Genomic DNA, 17,741 nt, shown 5'->3' on the forward strand with positions numbered 1-17,741 from the left:
GTATTATGGCTTTTTATGAGCTCTTCAGTTAACTCCCAATGGAGAATGGACAATAGTGTTTAGCTATAGGAGGCAGCATTAAGCAATGTCAGTACACTTAGCACTGTGTCCATAATTCCCACTGCTTCTAAGTATTTCATGATGTTACTGCAGCTGCTGTCGTAATGTTTCATCACATTAAAAGCAAACTATTTTTGCAAATTAAAGACTTCAGTAAGTTGATGGAAAAAGCAATTACTAGCAAAGAAGTGAATGGCATGATCCATTCCACATCACAGAGAGCAGTCTGAGATAATAGTTAAGAAACTAAACTAAAGTGGCAGCTGCAGGAGAAATGAAAATTGCCTACCTTATGTTTTCCCTTCATTCTGCATGTGTCTACATCAGCCTGTCTAGATTTCCATGTCAGTTTCTGCAAGGATCAAGAAAGAAATCAATTAGAGCCCAGAGGTTGTTGCATTTGATTTCAGAAGTAAGAGTTCCCTAGGGGAGACTAGCTGCTGAACATATATTTATTGAAAGCTTTCTGCACCCTTTCTCCATGATTAATTCACCATAACAATGAAAGATCAGTGATGTAGAACATTCACTTAATTTTCTGTTGGGTTTCTAGTTTAATGAATAGATAGCATCTCACCTTCTAAAGCCTGCAAACATGTGAACTTAGTAATTTGCCAATTTTTAAAAATATATGCACTTTTAAAAAAGACTTTTCTCATCATTTCTTTTAATTTGATGTTGTTTTGCAAAGCAAATTGTTGCAAATGGACTATAAACTCATTAGTTATCAAGCCAAAGCATACGCATTGGCACAGTCCAGTTCAGATGAGCAAAGAAATCCAATTCAGGTTATTCTCCTTACTTCACATTAGCTAATAGGCTCAGAGATCCTCTAGCTATCGAAGTACAGAGACAGGTTTTATTTTCTAACATTGTTTCCCTGGAACAGTTATAGGTAAATCCCATATTGGATTTTCATTCCTCTATGAACCGGAATCTAGATACACCACGTTATGAAGTTACGTTAAACTTGCCAAGTAGCTGAATTATAGTTATAGAGTTTAAGGCCAAAAGGGACCACCAAATCATTTAATCTGACTACTTGTATATCACAGGCCACCAATACCACCCAGGACCTGCACGCTAACCCAACAACTGAAATTAAAGCAAAGTATTTTTGACTAGATATTAGACTTATGTGCCAGAGGCAGAGAATGGGAGGTGCACCGATGCCTGAGGCCCCTGACAGGGCAGGGAATTAAGTGTGATTCACCTGGGTGATCCCTGCAGGTTGCCCACACCTTCCACTGTGAGGAAGGCAAAAAAGATCATGGACAATCTGACCTGGGGGAAAATTCCTTCCCGACCCCACATATTGCCATCAGTTAGGCCCTGGATTGAGTGTATTAGCTTTGAATAATTATAGTAAAACTTCATTAAGAAGTCCCTAGCTTAAAATACGAACACCTTTATAACAATAATCATGGCTTTGACCTGACAGCTCCATTTAATGAATTGAGTTAGTACTCATTCATTAACAGTCCTTCACTAAAACATTTTTCATGGATGTAAGCATGAGCGGCGGGTATAATAGGCTGGGGAAGGCTGTAGTTCCCGAAACAGCCCATGTGGCCTTGCCCATGCTCCACCCCGAGGTCCCTCCCTGCTTGCCCTTCCCCCTTGATGGGAGCTCTGGGCTTCAGCGGGGGAAGGAGGGTGGGAGGGGTGGGGCCTCAGGCAGATGGGGTGGGCTGGGCAGGGGGCTAGCCTCCCCGAGCCCGGGATTCACCCACTGCCTATGGATGTAACACTAGTTTTTCTTTTCTCTGCTGCTCTATGACCTCATTTTAATATGAGTATCATGTCATAAACTCATATATGGCATCATTCATGGATTTAACATGCCCATTTTTCCTTTCCTGAGGTGAAATTCACCCCGGTGTTCTATGAATACCATATATTGCATATAGGGTATGCCATGTGCCGATTAGTATGACGAAAGTGGTGGGAGGTCATTTCTAGAAACATTCACACAATAAAGAGGAGAGCAATGCAAGAAAAACTATTCCCATTTTGGATATAATTTCCCGTGAATGTAATGTGGTTTTTCTTACAACACTTTATAGCATGATGTTATAAGAAGATTTTATTTACTGCATACTGGCATGACTGACTAAAAAATGTGTATATGAAAATATATTAGACTTTGCCTTTTATGATGAGATTTTTAGTATTCTTAATTGGTATAGTATATCAATTATAGAAAGCTACATAATATCAATGAATAGATGTTTGATGGATTCCAGGGAGCTCAGTGTATTTCGGTACTGGCTGCTTATCAAGCTAGCTAAATCGCTTAGAAGAAATTCACAGAGGTCATGACTGCTATTCCAGCTTTCCCCATATATGACTAGCAATTCCACCTTACTTGACTAATACAATTTTTACAGCAATGCTGGAAAGCTGTTTGAAACAATGCCCACTTCCTATTTACTCTCTGTTCTTTCTAGTGCCTTTAGTTTCAGGATGATAAAAAGCTACTTACTTTGCTAAAATAAATTTCTTCTGTCTGTGATGTGTCCATATCAACAGTATAAATATGGTCCCTGTAAACAAAGGTAAATCAATGCAAAGTCAAAAACACTGGTCAGTTTATTTTATACAATAAAAAAAAAAGAACAGACATGATACAAGAAAACACTACTGATTGCTTGGTCTGCTTCTTCTGAGAATGCACCACTGTACATAAACTGCTTTGCTTTTTCAATTAGAAGAGAAATTCTAAAAAGCTAACTCAAGATTCTTCCCAGTATCTTATTTGTATGAATGAGATTTAAAAAAGGGGGCTAGTTCCTCATCTCTGGGGTCTGGTGGGCAGATGTTTTTGTGCATCTTTATATCAACTGCAATCCTATTTAGGCAACCTTTACCAGCTTCCTGGGATGGCATTCAGTATGCCATTCATAGTCATCTGAGGTTAATGCTTTTTTTTTTTTTTTTAAGTTATACCTCCAACCTCAGCCATAATGATTTGATTGACAATATGGAAGGGAAAAAATTGACAGCAACAAAATTGGTCTTCTCTTCACACACTGATGGCCAAATTAAACTCTAAAATTCATCCTCAGAAGAAGTTTAAATCTCGCCTGTGCTCACCTTCCTGTTTTGCTGAAAACCTGGGTTTCTCTACAATTAGCTACCAATCTTCCCTGAGCAAGGGGAAACAGACTCAGAAAGTCAGGTGAGGGGATATTTTTAAGCAGTCCCCTTCTGTGTGAGTGGATCACAGAGACATTTTTGACTGGGGCACAGAATTAAAAAAGAAAACAAAACACCTGAAAGAGCCACACCAAATTGGGCAGGAGGGGTGAAAAACACCCAACATCTAATTTTTCCTTGAAATAACAATGACTTTTTTAAAAATGCAGGAAGTCTTGTGGCTAGAAAACGATTCATAGCTTTAAAAGGGGGTTATATCGGAGTCTGTTGAAAGTAGGATACAGATTGTTTCCATTTTAGAAGCCTCTGTTGTCAAGATTAGCTTCATTTTATCAAGTTTGAGAGAAACAATATTAGCTTCTAACTAAAGCAGACAGAAAACACTCTTTGCTGTAAGATGAAAATAAGCAACACTTCTCTCACATGGAGAAAAGGGGCAGCATTGTTAATAGAAATTGGCTTTAAAAAAAAAAATCTGTCTGCCACTGCAGTTGAGGCAGTTTGTTTTGTAAGATGCCAAACTGAGGAGGTGTTTTTCTCCCTCAGTCTTCAATACAAACCAGAACTATCATTTACTTTCAAGATGGGTTTAATGCCTTATTATTTCCTTGACTTTACCAGCGGAGCTATGGTCATGGTCAGTGTCAGAATAAAATTATATATTAGCATATCAGCTTTTAAGACAGCAATGTTACTTTTGATATATATATATATATATATATATATATATCATAGTTGCAGTTGGGGCTACCACATAAAATTAGAAACCAAGAATCTGAATTGTAAATTGACTGATTATTATGCATTGGCAACACCTGAAAAAGTGTTCTGATTGGCCCCCTTCTGGCACAACTCTTTACATTAATTATCATTTTAGTGCTGTGGATTTCTTTTTAAAAAGAAAAACTAGCAACAACAAAAACCCGGTAAAAATAAATGGGTGAAATTCAGAAAGAGGCTTGTGTTACTTAGCATCACTCACACCGTGGCCCTTCTGAGCGACTTAAGTGAGTAAGCGACTTACTTTCTGGCTTGCCAAAGTGTCATAGGAGAATTCAGACACCAAGTTATGGAATTATGTCAATGAAATCTGATTTCAGGATAACTAAAACCATTTCCGCAGGCTGTATCTAACGCACAGTTGCCCACAGTGTTGGCAAAAATTAAAAGAACTGTCTAGTGAAAGGCATTATAGATACTAACGGACTGTTTTGCCCTCTCTGCCCCAATACTGCCTACGGGCTGTGGTATGTGTACAGTTCTCTGCTAATTAAGTTATTCTAACACAAACTGACTTAATCCTAGTGCTTCTGTTTTCCCACCTCATCAGCAGAACTGAATTTTGTTGCCATGGTATAATCTTGTGGAGGCAGGGAATTTAAATAATGCTGCTGGCTGTGCATGACCCTTGGCCACTCAGTGCAATGTCTGAAATGTGTAACTGCACTCTGGTACTGCAGAGGCTCAATGAACCATTCTGTGCATACATATGGGAGGTGACAGATCATGGGAGCAAAAGCAACCACCAAACAAGTCAGCAGGAAGAGATGACACAGTGAACTTCAGGAAAGGTGTGTGCAAACCTGCACCCTCTGAGGGAAGAAGAAAATGCTGCTATTCTGTTACATATCCAGAGGGACAGCTCAGGGGCAACATTTCAGAAAAACTCAGCTGGGGGTAAGAGATGGGAAAAGTTGTGACAGCACAAAACATAATTTATGACTGTATTGTACCCTGTAAAGTTGGGGGAGGGGCAAAAAGTGGAAGATATTCTGGAGCATACAGGCCTAGGAAAAGTCTGAAAGGAGCAAACTAAGGTCTGGAGGGGCAACTGCCCTACTTGTCCCATAGCAAATGATGCCCCTGGGAAAGATGCTCAGCTGATGTAAATTGGTGTACTGCTCTAGCCTCATTGATTTCAGTGAAGCTATGAGGACTTACATCAGCTGAATATCCAGCCCATAATTTGCACTGAAATCTTTCAAAACCCACAAAAAGTGTTTAATAATAGTTAGTACAAAATTCTTATATACATCCCCATATCCTATTTGACAAAACAGGCAATTGACAAACAGATTTTGTTGTATACCAGACATCCAGTAGTAAACGGTTAGCTGTCTCTGAAATTAGTTTGTCCTTTTTTCCAGGGGAATTAACTGCAAAGTGAACAGTGAGCACTGGATTTTCTTAAAAACCTCTATGTTTAATCATTTGTTTTCATTGGTTTTCAGATAATTGGGTACAAATGTAAACTTAGTATCACTATATTTAGACACCCAGAAAACAACTTAAAAGAAGCATCTGATATGGTAGCTAAGGGATTTATGCTAAATACAGATTCAATTAATCCTGTTATGAAGCTCTTTGATAAACACTTTTGATTGTGTTCCCATTTGCTTCAGTCTCTCAGTTTATTGCCACCATTAGCGTTACAGATATAAACTTTCACTCACTCTAATTATGGAAAGATCACTCATTTTTAAAAGTTTATCACTTGAAGATAAAAATGACCTTTTGAATTTTAATTTTTATCACATAGGCTTCTCAATCTAGCAGGGATTTTTTCCCAGTAACATTCTGAGGAGGAAAATAATCTACTTAACAGTTTTTTAGTTACTGGAACAAAGAAAAGTTTAAGAAGATTTTTTGTGCTTGTGTAAATAAAAATGGATTACGTCTTTCTGTTCTTTTTGCAGGTCATTTGTCCCCAATAATGTCGAAGCACTTCTCTATTTGAATATAATATAATAAAATATTTTATATATACACATTCACACACACTCATACACAATTATGGTATATTACACATACACAGACTAAGGAGCCAATACTTTTTAAACATGAACTGTAATTTGTGAATTGTAATTTGCCATCACGAAAAGTTCAGATTCTTTTTCAAACTGTAGCATCAGTGTGCAGCGGAGGCATGTAGCTTGCTGATTACAAGTTAATATTTGCATCAACATTTTAGTCTGGGAACAATGTTTGGATATTTTAATCCACCAAGCAGATTCACATTTCTAATTCTAATTGTCACATTGCAAATAACCTGCCAATTTAAAAAAAAAAAAACATACACAAAAATAAGGCAATTCCCCCATGAAAAATTACATTACGGAGTAAATCCTGCCCTCCCTCTGGCTCCCCCACATGCATGTAACCACACAGGTACTATGTTTTCATGGGAAGGCGAAGAGTGGAGCACTCTCCCTGAGAGACTCTGCACAATCTCTGTGTCATTGAGCCAAGTTCCACACTTGTTCTTTGAAGAATAATTGAAGGCGAAGTTGTTCGGTGGGAGGCATGGACAGTGGTTGCATGCATAACATGGATCCTGTTGCCCAAAATACTACATGGGGCAGCATAAATCACATCCATTGCGCCCATCCCAAACCTATAGTAGAAACTGTCACCTGTTTGGGCAGTGTAGGAGGTGCTATAGCAATGCTATAGAAGCTGAAGCTAAGGATTCTAGTCCTCTGCCTGTGAGGTACAACCATCTATTTATTTGGGCTGCTCTTTCCCAGCAGTTGGCCTCTAATGAAAATTAAAGGCTAGCCTGGTTATCTAGTCCTTTATTGAGTGCAACAGACTGCAATGCAGAATATCTGAGTTTGAGACTTGATAATCTTTTAATGCCTTGTGGACAGGAATTGGGAATGTTACAGAAGCATGGCGTGCAATACTTTGTAATAGGCTGGAGCACGCATGAGGATCAGCACAATGATGTATGGGAAAGGTCGGAGGAAAGGGTAAGGGGGGAAAATAGACAAAATGGCCTTGTTTTGAAAATATATGGTCTTAACTTAAAACACTACTCCCTACTCTGCCATAACTCTAAGACTGTGCATCCTTTTCTAGGGACTGCTGGCCTTGGAGAGTACTTGCTAAGGAAAGGAAAGATCATAGGAAACCAGCAGAGAACTGTGGACCCAAAATCTCCAGGACATGTGAGAAATGCAAGCCTATATATGAAGAGTTTGTCAGAAACTGAGCTTTGCAGTGAAATCTTCAGATTCCTCCAATGTCTAGGCATAATGAGAAGCAACTTGAAAGTGCAGTTACGGTGTAAAAATGGCACCTTCTTACTCAACAATTCTGTTCCTTGGCATATCAATCAATCCATCAATCAATGACTCTAACCCATCTGCTCCCTGAATATTTTCTTTGTGTGCCAATCAGCAGGGTATTTAGGTACCATTCTGTGACATTTATGTAATAACAATAAGTTTTGACCTCCTGTTAGCATTGGAAAGCCAAAAACATATGGGAGAATGAGTATTTACATATAATATGCACCAGGTCTGCAGCTGTTAAAAATTGGTATAGTTCCAATGAAATTGTAAGAGATATGCCAATTTACACCGACTAAGGAGCTGGCTTTATAAGCCTTCTCATACAAATGCATGTGTTTGTGTATATAAAAATATAACTGTCTAGCAAAAAGCTGCAGAAAAGACATTTAATTAACCTCATGGAGTACATCAAAAGAAAAGCAGTAAACATTTCTTCTGCCTTTTTTTTTTTGGTTTTACTATAAAATATGCTTAGAACATTAAACTTTAATTACTCTTATTCAAATATGTACTTATGCACACAGTGGATCATTTGTGTTTGTTCTCCAAAATATGTAATTAATTGTGTGCTCAAACAAAATCACAAACACCTTTAAGGAAATAATAATTCTGTCTCTATCCTCCAAGTCCTTGTGAGTCCCTTCAACTTCCGTTGGCTTTAATGGGGGCTGCAGATGGCCAGCACCCCCAGAAGCTGCTCAGCGCCTTGCAGGATTGAGCCCAAGATGACAAACTAATGTAGCTTTTAAGACGTATCACAGATAGACTATAAAGACCAATGTGTGTGATAAAATCCTAAAATAAATGTCTGGCAGAGATAAACTCAGAATATCAATTTTTTTCTAGGAGTAGCAAGAAGGGAATTAGGAAAACACTACAGACCTAGCAGCAATGTAGAGGGTTCTGTTCATTATCATGATCAGCTGGATGTCCAGCCTGTGCCTTTGTGTGGCGTTCCGTCCTGGCTTGTGCCCCACAAACACCGGATACTGTTTTGTATCTGTGAGAAGGGAAAGGGATTGGGAGAAAGAAAGCAAAAAGACACAGAGACACTCACATTATGAAATCATGTTAACATGGAATATCCCATCACCAAACCCACTGCCAAAATCTATAATTCCTGCTCTTACGATCTCTCCCCACCATACAGCCTGGGGTACTGAAGTAATAGCACAGTGGATTGCATAGCTCATCAAGGTTATAATCTTCGTTTGCAATTGTCAAGGAGAAAGCCATTATGTTTTTAGAAATGAAAAACTGTGATTTCTGAGAGCATAAAACTGCTCTGAGAGTTCTTGGCATAAAGGTACTTAGCACTTCCACACAGTTTTCCTTTCATCCCCTGCAGTGTTTTAAATGCTGGATGCTGCCTGCCAAAGTTTATCTTTCAGGACAAAGCTATTTTATGGTACAGTATACAGTGGCTTTCAATCTGTGGTCCATGGACATCCGGAGGCCCGCAGACTATGTCTAAAGGATCTGTGAAAGGTTGTCATTACCTTAGTACAGTGGTTTTCAATCTGTGATCCATGGACCCCGGCGGGTCCGCAGACTATGTCTAAGATTTCCAAAGGGGGCCGCATCTCCATTTGAAATTTTTTAGGGGTCCACAAATAAGAGAGTCAAACCCACTATTTTATAGTAACTTACCTGTCACTGCAATGGCTATGCTGGCTAGTGGTTAGAGCTAAGGACTTGGCATTACTAGGTATAAAATTGCCAGCTTCACAGGTTTCCTATAGGATTGGGCTGCTAGTGCAGGGCAGCTGTATTTTTTCTAGAAGCTGTGGGTAGCCATTAATTGTCCTTAATTTATTTATTTATTTAACCTGACTGTTTTTGGTTGTATTTATTTATTTTTGGCAACCTGTCTGATACATCAGTTTTCCTAGCAGCCAGATGATAATGCTGATTGGAAGTCTGTACCAGTAGCCACTCAGCCTTTTCCCCAACTCTGACAGTCAGTGAGAGCACTTATTCATTATATTCCAGAGCTCTCGTTGCTGGGAAGTCAACATGCACTGATGGGATCTATATACAATCTGTATGTAGATCCTATAATAGACACCCAGAAAACATTTCTGACAGAGTTTCTGTCTGTCTGATGCATTTGCAATGCATGTCTCTAGATGTAAGAGCCAGTCAACTAAGCAGCTCCCAGGAAAGCAATCAGAAAGACGCCCAGAAAACAGAAAGAAAACGAGACTATGAGTAGGAGCAGCATCAGAAGGCAGAAATCCTGCACATTCACATAATGCAGTTAACTGGCATCTAATCAAGCATTAAGCCCTTTCTCCCGAAATCTGTTTGCTCCAAACAAACAGCGCTACCTTGGAGGGGGGTAGTGGTATTATTGTAGATATTCTGCTTTAATTTTCTCGGTGAACTCTCTTTCGGAGGGTCTTTGGTACTAATCTTGGTTGAGCTACTGACTCACTGCATAGGCTTGGGCAAATCACTGTGTCTTAGTTAGCCCAGTTGTAAAATTTGGTACAAACAGGAACTTCCCTGCAATCCAGATGCTGCATCTGAGCAGACCATTTCTGGGTAAATAAATTAACCAAACTCACAGAGGATTGAGGTTCAGAAGGTTAATCTTCCTGACCAAGATTTACTTGAGAAGTACTAATTTTTAACATTCCAGCTTTCCTTTCCTCTGTCCAACACTGCTTCCTTTGTAACTGACTGCCCTTGTGTGAACGGAGGCCTGTATGTTTGTAGCCATTTGACATTCATAACATAGAAATAGAAGTTTCACATATTTTTCTCTGCAGAGGGGTTAAGATTGCTGACTTGCCATTCCTTAATCACACTTTTACAAATGCAGGTGCCAATCCTGACAAGTGCTGATCACCAGGGCTAGATTCACAAGGGGGATTTAGTTGTTGCAGTGTCTAACTTCGAGGTGCCCTGACACCTAGTGGAATTCACAGCCCCAAGTGAGGCGCCAAGGCTTCCTATATAATATGTGGGGAGAGTTAGGCACCTAAAAATGGGATTCACAGAAGCCAGCAAGCTGAGCAGTCTGCCAGCTAAGCTAGCCAGTAGCAGGGATGAAAGGAGGCCAGTGTGGGCTGGTACGGCATACCGTTAAGAAGTGGCCACTGGTACCAGCCCGTATGCAGCTAACGTTAAAGTACGACTGCGGCAGCACTTTAACATTGCTGCACCTTTTGTCCCCCATCCCGTCAGCAGGGCAAAAGGGGCAGCTGCTCTGGAGCTAGCAATTTAAAAGAGCCCAGGGCTCCCTACCACCGCCGCTGCTACTGGGTAGCATGGGCCAGGCAGCATGGATGGGCTGGCTGGGGGAGGCTGACCCACAGCCCTGCCCCTTCTGCCCGAGGCCGGGGCCCCATATCGATAAGTGCTTAATGTAACTTTCACCCCTGGCCTGTAGGAAATGCTGAGGAGAGAGGCCTAAGCCCTACCCCTCAAAAGGAGTTAGGTGCCTAAGTCTGGGCCAAGGGAAATGCTTATCCCCCCTCAGGATTCATGGCTGTGAACCCTCTCATGGACTTGGGTACCTAAGTCAGGTCAGCCCTTTCCCAAGAAAAACTGAGTTGCAGATGGTATCTCACCCTCTTATTCAATAGTTCAGGGGTTAGAGCATTCATCTTAGAGAAGGGAGACGTTGGTTCAAATCAGACAGAGGGGAATTTGAATACAGTTCTCGCACTTTCCAGGAGAGTGCCCTAACCACTGGGTATTCTGGGGTGGGTCTCTCTCAGTCTCTCCTGTTGACACTGTTCCATTTTGTATAAACTAATTAAAAACTCCTGGGCCAGAGAGAGTGGTAATGACTCTATAGCCTGGAAGGCATTCACCTGGGAGGGGGGAGACTCAAGTGCAAGTCTCTACACTAATGAATATTGAATTATTTATACAAAGTGGAATAGCTCCAACAAGAGAGAGAGCCCAGAAATTACAGCACTCACTTGCGAGAAGGAGCTCTGTGTTCAAATCCCTGTTTCTTGTCTGGGCTATTTGTATGCCTAATGGATCGGGCCATACAGGCGGGGAGGATGCCTACTTTGTAAACTCACTGGGGCACAGGTGTGAATTGGATACCAAGGTGCTGGACAGTGTAAGATTTCGTGGCATAAATTTATGCACCTCATAAATTTCACAAAGGAAACTTCGATGCCTAGGTAGCTCCAGAATTACGGTGGGCATTGTGTGAATGCCAATGGCACCTGCTTGTTGTACTTAGGCTACTAAAGGGGCTGTGAGATGCCTAAGTCCCCCTTGTGAATTTAGCCCCCAGAAGGCTTTTCTGGAATAATTGTGATTGAACTGTGATAACCATGATAAAGAGGAACTTGGTAATAATACTGAGGGTCTGAGCTAGGTCGTCAAATGCAGTGCATGCTTTCTCACCTAGTCCAGCCAGGCCATCTTGATCCTGACTTGCAGCACCCTGTGCTAGCCTAGTCTCAGAGAGAGTCCCCATTAAAGCAGGATAGAAAATGGAGAATATTTGTTGCAAAAATTTAGCCTTTTCATCAAAATGTTTTTGTCAGAATCTTACAAACAGTTTTACTGCCCAAAATGCCAAATGGTAAAGTGGGACAAAGATTCATCAAAGGCTGAGCAAACAAGTCTGGTTATTTGTGTAGTTCTAGAAAAATCATTTCAATGGTATTTCCTCAACACAGCTACATTAGTGAGCTACACCTGATATATGGACTTGGTTGGTTCTCCAGAACTTTGCTTCTGGGGAGTCAGGTAAAAAAACTCTCTGTTCATAAAAAACAAGCTTTCTTCATTTGTTGTTGGGTAGAATGGGAAACTGTGGCCTGACTGCACTGCAGGAACTCCCGTTTGAAGAGTATTCTAGGTTATGGTTTTGGAGGAGCAAGCAGCTCATCAGTTCTGAAAACCCAAGTCAGGGCAGAAGTGTTCTGCTCCAGTTTTATCATCTGGGAATGTAATCTGGCTGATCTGAAGAGCCATCAAGAAATAAAAAACATTGTTCATTTCAGATCAGCTAAAACTGTGTAATTTTGAAGTTCAGCGATCAATACATTCCTTCTTGGAACTTGGGGGAGGAAAAAAAGCACCAGGCCTTTCATACTTACAGTTGCCATGCGAAATACTGATTGGCTCAGAATCTTCTGGGAAACCAGCCCCAGCAAAGTGTAGCAGTGTGAAATATAGCAGCAAGGCTTCTGACCTCATAGTAGTTCAGCGGGGAGACTTTACTTCTTCACTTCACCCTGTAGAAAACAAACAAGGGCATAAGAGCTTCCTGTCCATTCTGTTTTAACTACTGCACACAGAAAGTAGGGTTTGAATGGTGAACAGATAACAAAGGGGATTCTCACTATAAAGTAACACATAAGTGTAATTTTTAAAAGAGTCTGCCCTGCTGGGCCACTTTTCTTTCATTCCTCAAGCCCGTATCAGTCACACCTGCAACTTGGCTTTGAACAGATTTAAATATGCTGTGAGCTACCTGTGAATTTTCTGTCTCAGCTGATTGGCCCCAATAAAGAAACTTTGTCCTCTGAGTCAATCGACAGCTGACAAGAGTTTTTAGGGAAATACTCCATCTGCTGTTTCTTTAGGTAGGTTTACATAATTAGATGATGACACTGGCAATAAATAAAAACCACACTACATTATTTAGGTTAAAAAAAGTGATTAAAGGTTATACTGGAAGACTGATTCATACCCTGCAGAGTTGTGAATCAAACACAGAAACACAGACAGTTTGATGGAGCACACTGAACATGTCATTGGGCTTTACCATAAAAATATGTACCCATAAATTTAAGTACCATAAAACCAACACTCCAACTTGCAATAAAATAAAGGTGAATAGAACTGTCTAACATCAGGGTTTTTTCCCTCATGTTGCATCAATGCATTCGCTCATTGACATTCCATGTGCTAAATAAATAAATAAATCCCCAAATCTTGGAGATAAAAAGAACAAAAGGTGCCTGTGCATACAGTGAAAGAAAACATCATAATACAGTAAATAGCTCATAACTCCCAGGCAAATTTCACAGAGGTGCTGATCTGCAGGGGAAATCAGTCTAAAAGTGGGGTTTTCTTTTCAGCCCTTCCAGGGTTTTAAACCTTTGATGCTGCGTGCCAAAGATTATCTTTCTGAACAAAGCTATTTTACAGCAGTCTGTCAATCATTCAAGATTTATGTGCAGAAAGTCAAACTTTGTAACCTAGATAGTCTTTGAAAGTTACTTTGGCAAATAAAGTGCTAACTTGCCCTTTTGCAACACTATTTAATATTAGATACCTATGTCTCCTTTTTCCATGCCAAAAAAAGCATTAACAAGTTCTGAGTGTTGCATTTTTACTTGCAATTTCACAGACACAGCTGGTTCCCAATCATTTATTCAATTGGAAACGTCACACTAATTAATTTGCCTTTTCTAATATGTGCTTTGAAATAAAATCCCAGCTCCTATAACTGAACTTCAGATGGAAACTCTGTTGAAGGGCATTGTGATCCCTCGGGGCTATAACTAGATGATTTATTATACTCCATGTTTGCCTATTATTGTTCACACACACACACACACACACACACAGACTTGAAAACTTGGCTGCTTCTGTATTTTTATTAACCAAAGTTTGAACCCATGGAAAATAAACTCTGATGTGAGCCACTCTGTGATTAACTAACTGACTCCTCGACTGCCACATAGCGTTAAAAGAATGGCAAAGGTACAACAGCAAGAGTAAGTAAAACATAAAACAGAAACTGGCTGGCTATTATATTTTACACGAGGAAACATATGGGGAGAGCATAATGCACAGGAGTCTCGAGAGAAACAGTTCTGTCTGGCATTAGGCTAGTGGCCACCTGTGACTACTGAGACAACTGTGCCTCCCCATAGCTACTTTATTTTCTCCCTTCCCACATTTGTCTCATTAATCACCTGTTTCCTAGTGTCTAAATTGTGAGCTCTCTGGGGCAGGGACTATCTCCATGTTATTTTTTGTATAGTGCCTAATATAATAATCCTTGTTTGAGGTCCTTAGGTGCTACCACAACAGAAATAACAAATAAGAAGGAGAATACTCAAAACCACAGATTCCTCGGGGTTTGCATTCAAGGAAGGATTTAAAAAGGAAAAAAAGAATTAAGGGGCTGATTTTCGTCCCTCTTACAAGCCTTTTGAAATACAGTTTTGCCTTTACCTTTAAAGACTCATTTTTCATATTCGGTATGAAGCGCCTGTTTTGTTTCTACAAGTGCATTGCAAGGTGACAAAACAAAGTATACTGCTTTACTATATCAACAAATTTCAATTCCTTCCTTCTTGCAAATGCTTTGGTCAAATGCAAAGCTCTTTTCTGAAGTACAGGAGAGGAACAGTCATTTATCTAGAAGAAATTTAACAAGCAATTCAGTTTCTCAATTTAAATCCTTTCCACCCACAATATCAGTCTGCAGGCTGATAATTCAAATTTAACATGGCTTACAGTGGGACTGCAACAGAAGAATAGCTGCTTTATGTTACTCCCTATCAGCACATCATCAGCTAGCTAACAATATATGTATTATATGTGGAAAAGCATTAAGGCAGCGTTGATAAATCTTGCCCATTCCACTTTAGAGCTTTAAAAACTTTATTCAGGAGAGGTTGTGATATATCACTCCCTTCTTCTCACTCAACTTTCTGAACCGTCCCATGTAAACATGTAGACAAGAGGGTCTCCAGTCAGATTAATTACCTCTGTTATACTACCGGTCATTTTAAGTATAGTTTAACAGACAGGATTTTTTTCTTCACATGAACACAAAGAGAAGACTAAGGAGTTTTCAGTTCTGCCATCTAACAGCTTAATAGTGCAAAGCTGTTTCTACACACAAAGGCCTGAGTCTGCAAAAAGAAGTGAGGCGTTGTGATGCTCCGTGTCATAATGCCTAACTTTTATGCATCCGAAGAAGTGGGCTGAAGTCCACGAAAGCTTATGCTCTAATAAATTTGTTAGTCTCTAAGGTGCCACAAGTACTCCTGTTCTTCTTTTTGCGGATACAGACTAACACGGCTGTTACTCTGAAACTTAACTTTTTTAGGTGTCTAGAGAATCACTGTGATTCACAAAGCCTCAGTTAGGCACCAAAGCTCCTATCAAATGAATAGGCATCTTATACTGTGATTCACAAAAGCCAGCATGCTATGCAGGGAGCCACCTAAACTAGCCAATGGGAGATGCCAACGACAGGAATGTGTACTAAGCCCCACTCATGTCTCAGAGATAAGTGTCTAAGTGCAGGCCGCAGGGAGGCCCTATCGCTCTTTGCAATGCCCAGATGCAAACCCTCTCTTGGCATTAGGTGCCTACACCATTTTAACAAGAAGCTGGGAGGAGGAGGTGCTTCTCCCATAGTTTTTAGCCCAGTGGTTAGGGATGTGGGAGAGCCCCTGATTCAATTCCCCCTTCCTCTGAGGGGAGAAGGCATTTACCACCTCTCAGATGAGTGTTCTAACCATTGGGCAATAGGATATTTGGAGGTGGGAGCAGGGTGTCCCTCAGTCTCTCCTGTTGAAGCTGCTGCACTCTAGATAACTAATTGAAGAGTCATTGGAGCATGGGGACCTGATTTTCTGTCTCCCACCTCCCAGCTGCATGCTCTGACGACCTAGCCTAAGTTCCCGCTAAGCTGTGCAGGCTGTCAAGGGCTGTGCAGGCGGGAGAGGCACCTTGTCCCTGGCCCTGGCCCCAGAGCTGCCCCAGTGGGGAGAGGCGCTCTCCCCCGGCCCTGGGCTGTTGTAGGGAGAGAGGGCTGGGGGGAGTCCTCTCTCCCCACTGCAGCCCTGGGGCAGCCTCCACCCCAAACCCCTCATTCCTGGTCCCACCCCAGAGCCAGCACCGCCAGTCAGAACCCTCACCGCCAACACCCAACATTCTACCCCAGCCCTGAGCCCCCTCCCACACTCCAAACCCCTCGGCCCCACCCCCAGCCACACATCACCTCCATATTGGTGCACATAACAAAATTCATTCCGCACATGGGTGTAGAAAATTGGAGGGAATATCATTGCACTTGGTTATAGAGTCATGTTCATGCTTGCTTGCTTGCTTGCACTCTCTGCCCAAAATGTCTCCTTAACTGAGAGGGAGAGCACAAGCATGTGAACGACTCTAGAGGTTTGAGCACTCAAGTGAGAGGTGGAAAACCCAGGATCCAGTCTCCCTGCTCCAATGACTCTTTAAATATTTATGCACAGTGCAAAATTTTCAACAAGAGAAACTAAAGGAGCCCCACATCAAGTGGTTAGAGCAATCACCTAAGAGGTGGTAAATCCCTGTTCAAATCCCTTCTCCCCTCAGGTGAAGGAAGGGACTTGAACTGGGGCACTCCTATATTCCAGGTGAGTTCCCTAACCGCTGAGCTAAATGCTATGAGGGAACACCTCCTCTTTCCCAGGTATTTTGTGAGAACTCATCTGAAGGGCCCAATCCAGTACACATGTTCACAGGGCCCCTACCGGATTTGGCCCTGCACCCAACTTAGGCAGCGGAATGCCTGCATTCCCTGGTTTGTGAATCACTTTTACAGCAGGAGATAGCTGCTCGGGTGCCTATTGGGAGGCATGAGTATGCATGCTCCAAGGCTGAAACATAGGTGTCCACGGATCTTTACTGCAAAAAAGTAGGTGTCATGTGAGTTTAGATGCCTACAGGGTTCAGCGGGAGTTGTGTGCACCGCAGTGTTCCAAAACCTGGACTTTGGCACCTTACTCGTTTAATGAATTCAGGCCAAAATCCTCTGTCATTCTTAAGGATATTTTTATTTGTTTTTAATAAACGTGGAGGCTGATTATGTACCACCCTACACTTTGTGTAGTCATTAGCACCAGTACAAAGTAAGTACAAAACGCTCCCATTCTGATCTGTTAGAACATTATACCCACTCTTCCCTGGGGTAAATGCCTACTGAGCAATGGAGAACTGGGTCCAAGGTGAGTCTATCAGCCAATGTCAGCTTTTTCTGGAAGGTAATTATACTAATTTAATATGAATTTTGGCATCCTTTCTGTGGTGCAAGATTTTTGTCCAGTTTCAGTGACATTTTAGAAAGATGCTTGTTAGAAATAGTTACATTCCTTTCTAATATAAATTCCCTTTTCAGCAAGTCCTCTGCTTTAGTTGGGCTCCTGTGAATGATACAAGTATTTTGACTTACAAGTGTAATGGAACTACTTCCTAAACAAATGTCCTTCCATATGCAGCATGTGATGAAGCACAAGTAGCCAGATGGTGATGCCCAGAGAGTAGAGGTACCATCTCCAAATAACGGCTTTGTAAACATCAAGGTTTAGATCCTCAGCTGGTGTAAATTGGAGTAGCTCCATTGACTTCAATAAAGCTAAGTCCATTCATATCAGCTGAGGCTCTGACTCCAAGAACTTCCATTCCTCCTATTCAAAAAGCACACATTGCTCCAACAGAAAAAGTATTAAT

The 17,741-nt window shown here is 41.1% G+C and overlaps 1 protein-coding gene across 6 annotated transcripts in view; it reads right to left on the bottom strand.

Annotated features, from left to right (window-relative positions):
* The window catches only part of SEMA6A (semaphorin 6A), a 135,007-nt gene that overhangs the window by 63,185 nt on the left and 54,081 nt on the right, over window positions 1-17,741 (bottom strand). For all 6 annotated transcript variants that reach the window (XM_034774673.1, XM_034774671.1, XM_034774672.1 and 3 more), the window contains exons 2-5: window positions 12,374-12,511; window positions 8,178-8,295; window positions 2,546-2,606; window positions 350-412 (exon numbers count right to left, since the gene is read on the bottom strand). In XM_034774673.1, coding sequence (XP_034630564.1) covers window positions 350-412; window positions 2,546-2,606; window positions 8,178-8,295; window positions 12,374-12,473 — 342 coding nt within the window. In that variant the 5' untranslated portion in view covers window positions 12,474-12,511. The remainder of the gene's footprint in view (window positions 1-349; window positions 413-2,545; window positions 2,607-8,177; window positions 8,296-12,373; window positions 12,512-17,741) is intronic.

The sequence above is a fragment of the Trachemys scripta genome, chromosome 6 (genome assembly GCF_013100865.1).
Source record: "Trachemys scripta elegans isolate TJP31775 chromosome 6, CAS_Tse_1.0, whole genome shotgun sequence".
Taxonomy (NCBI): Eukaryota; Metazoa; Chordata; order Testudines; family Emydidae; genus Trachemys; species Trachemys scripta.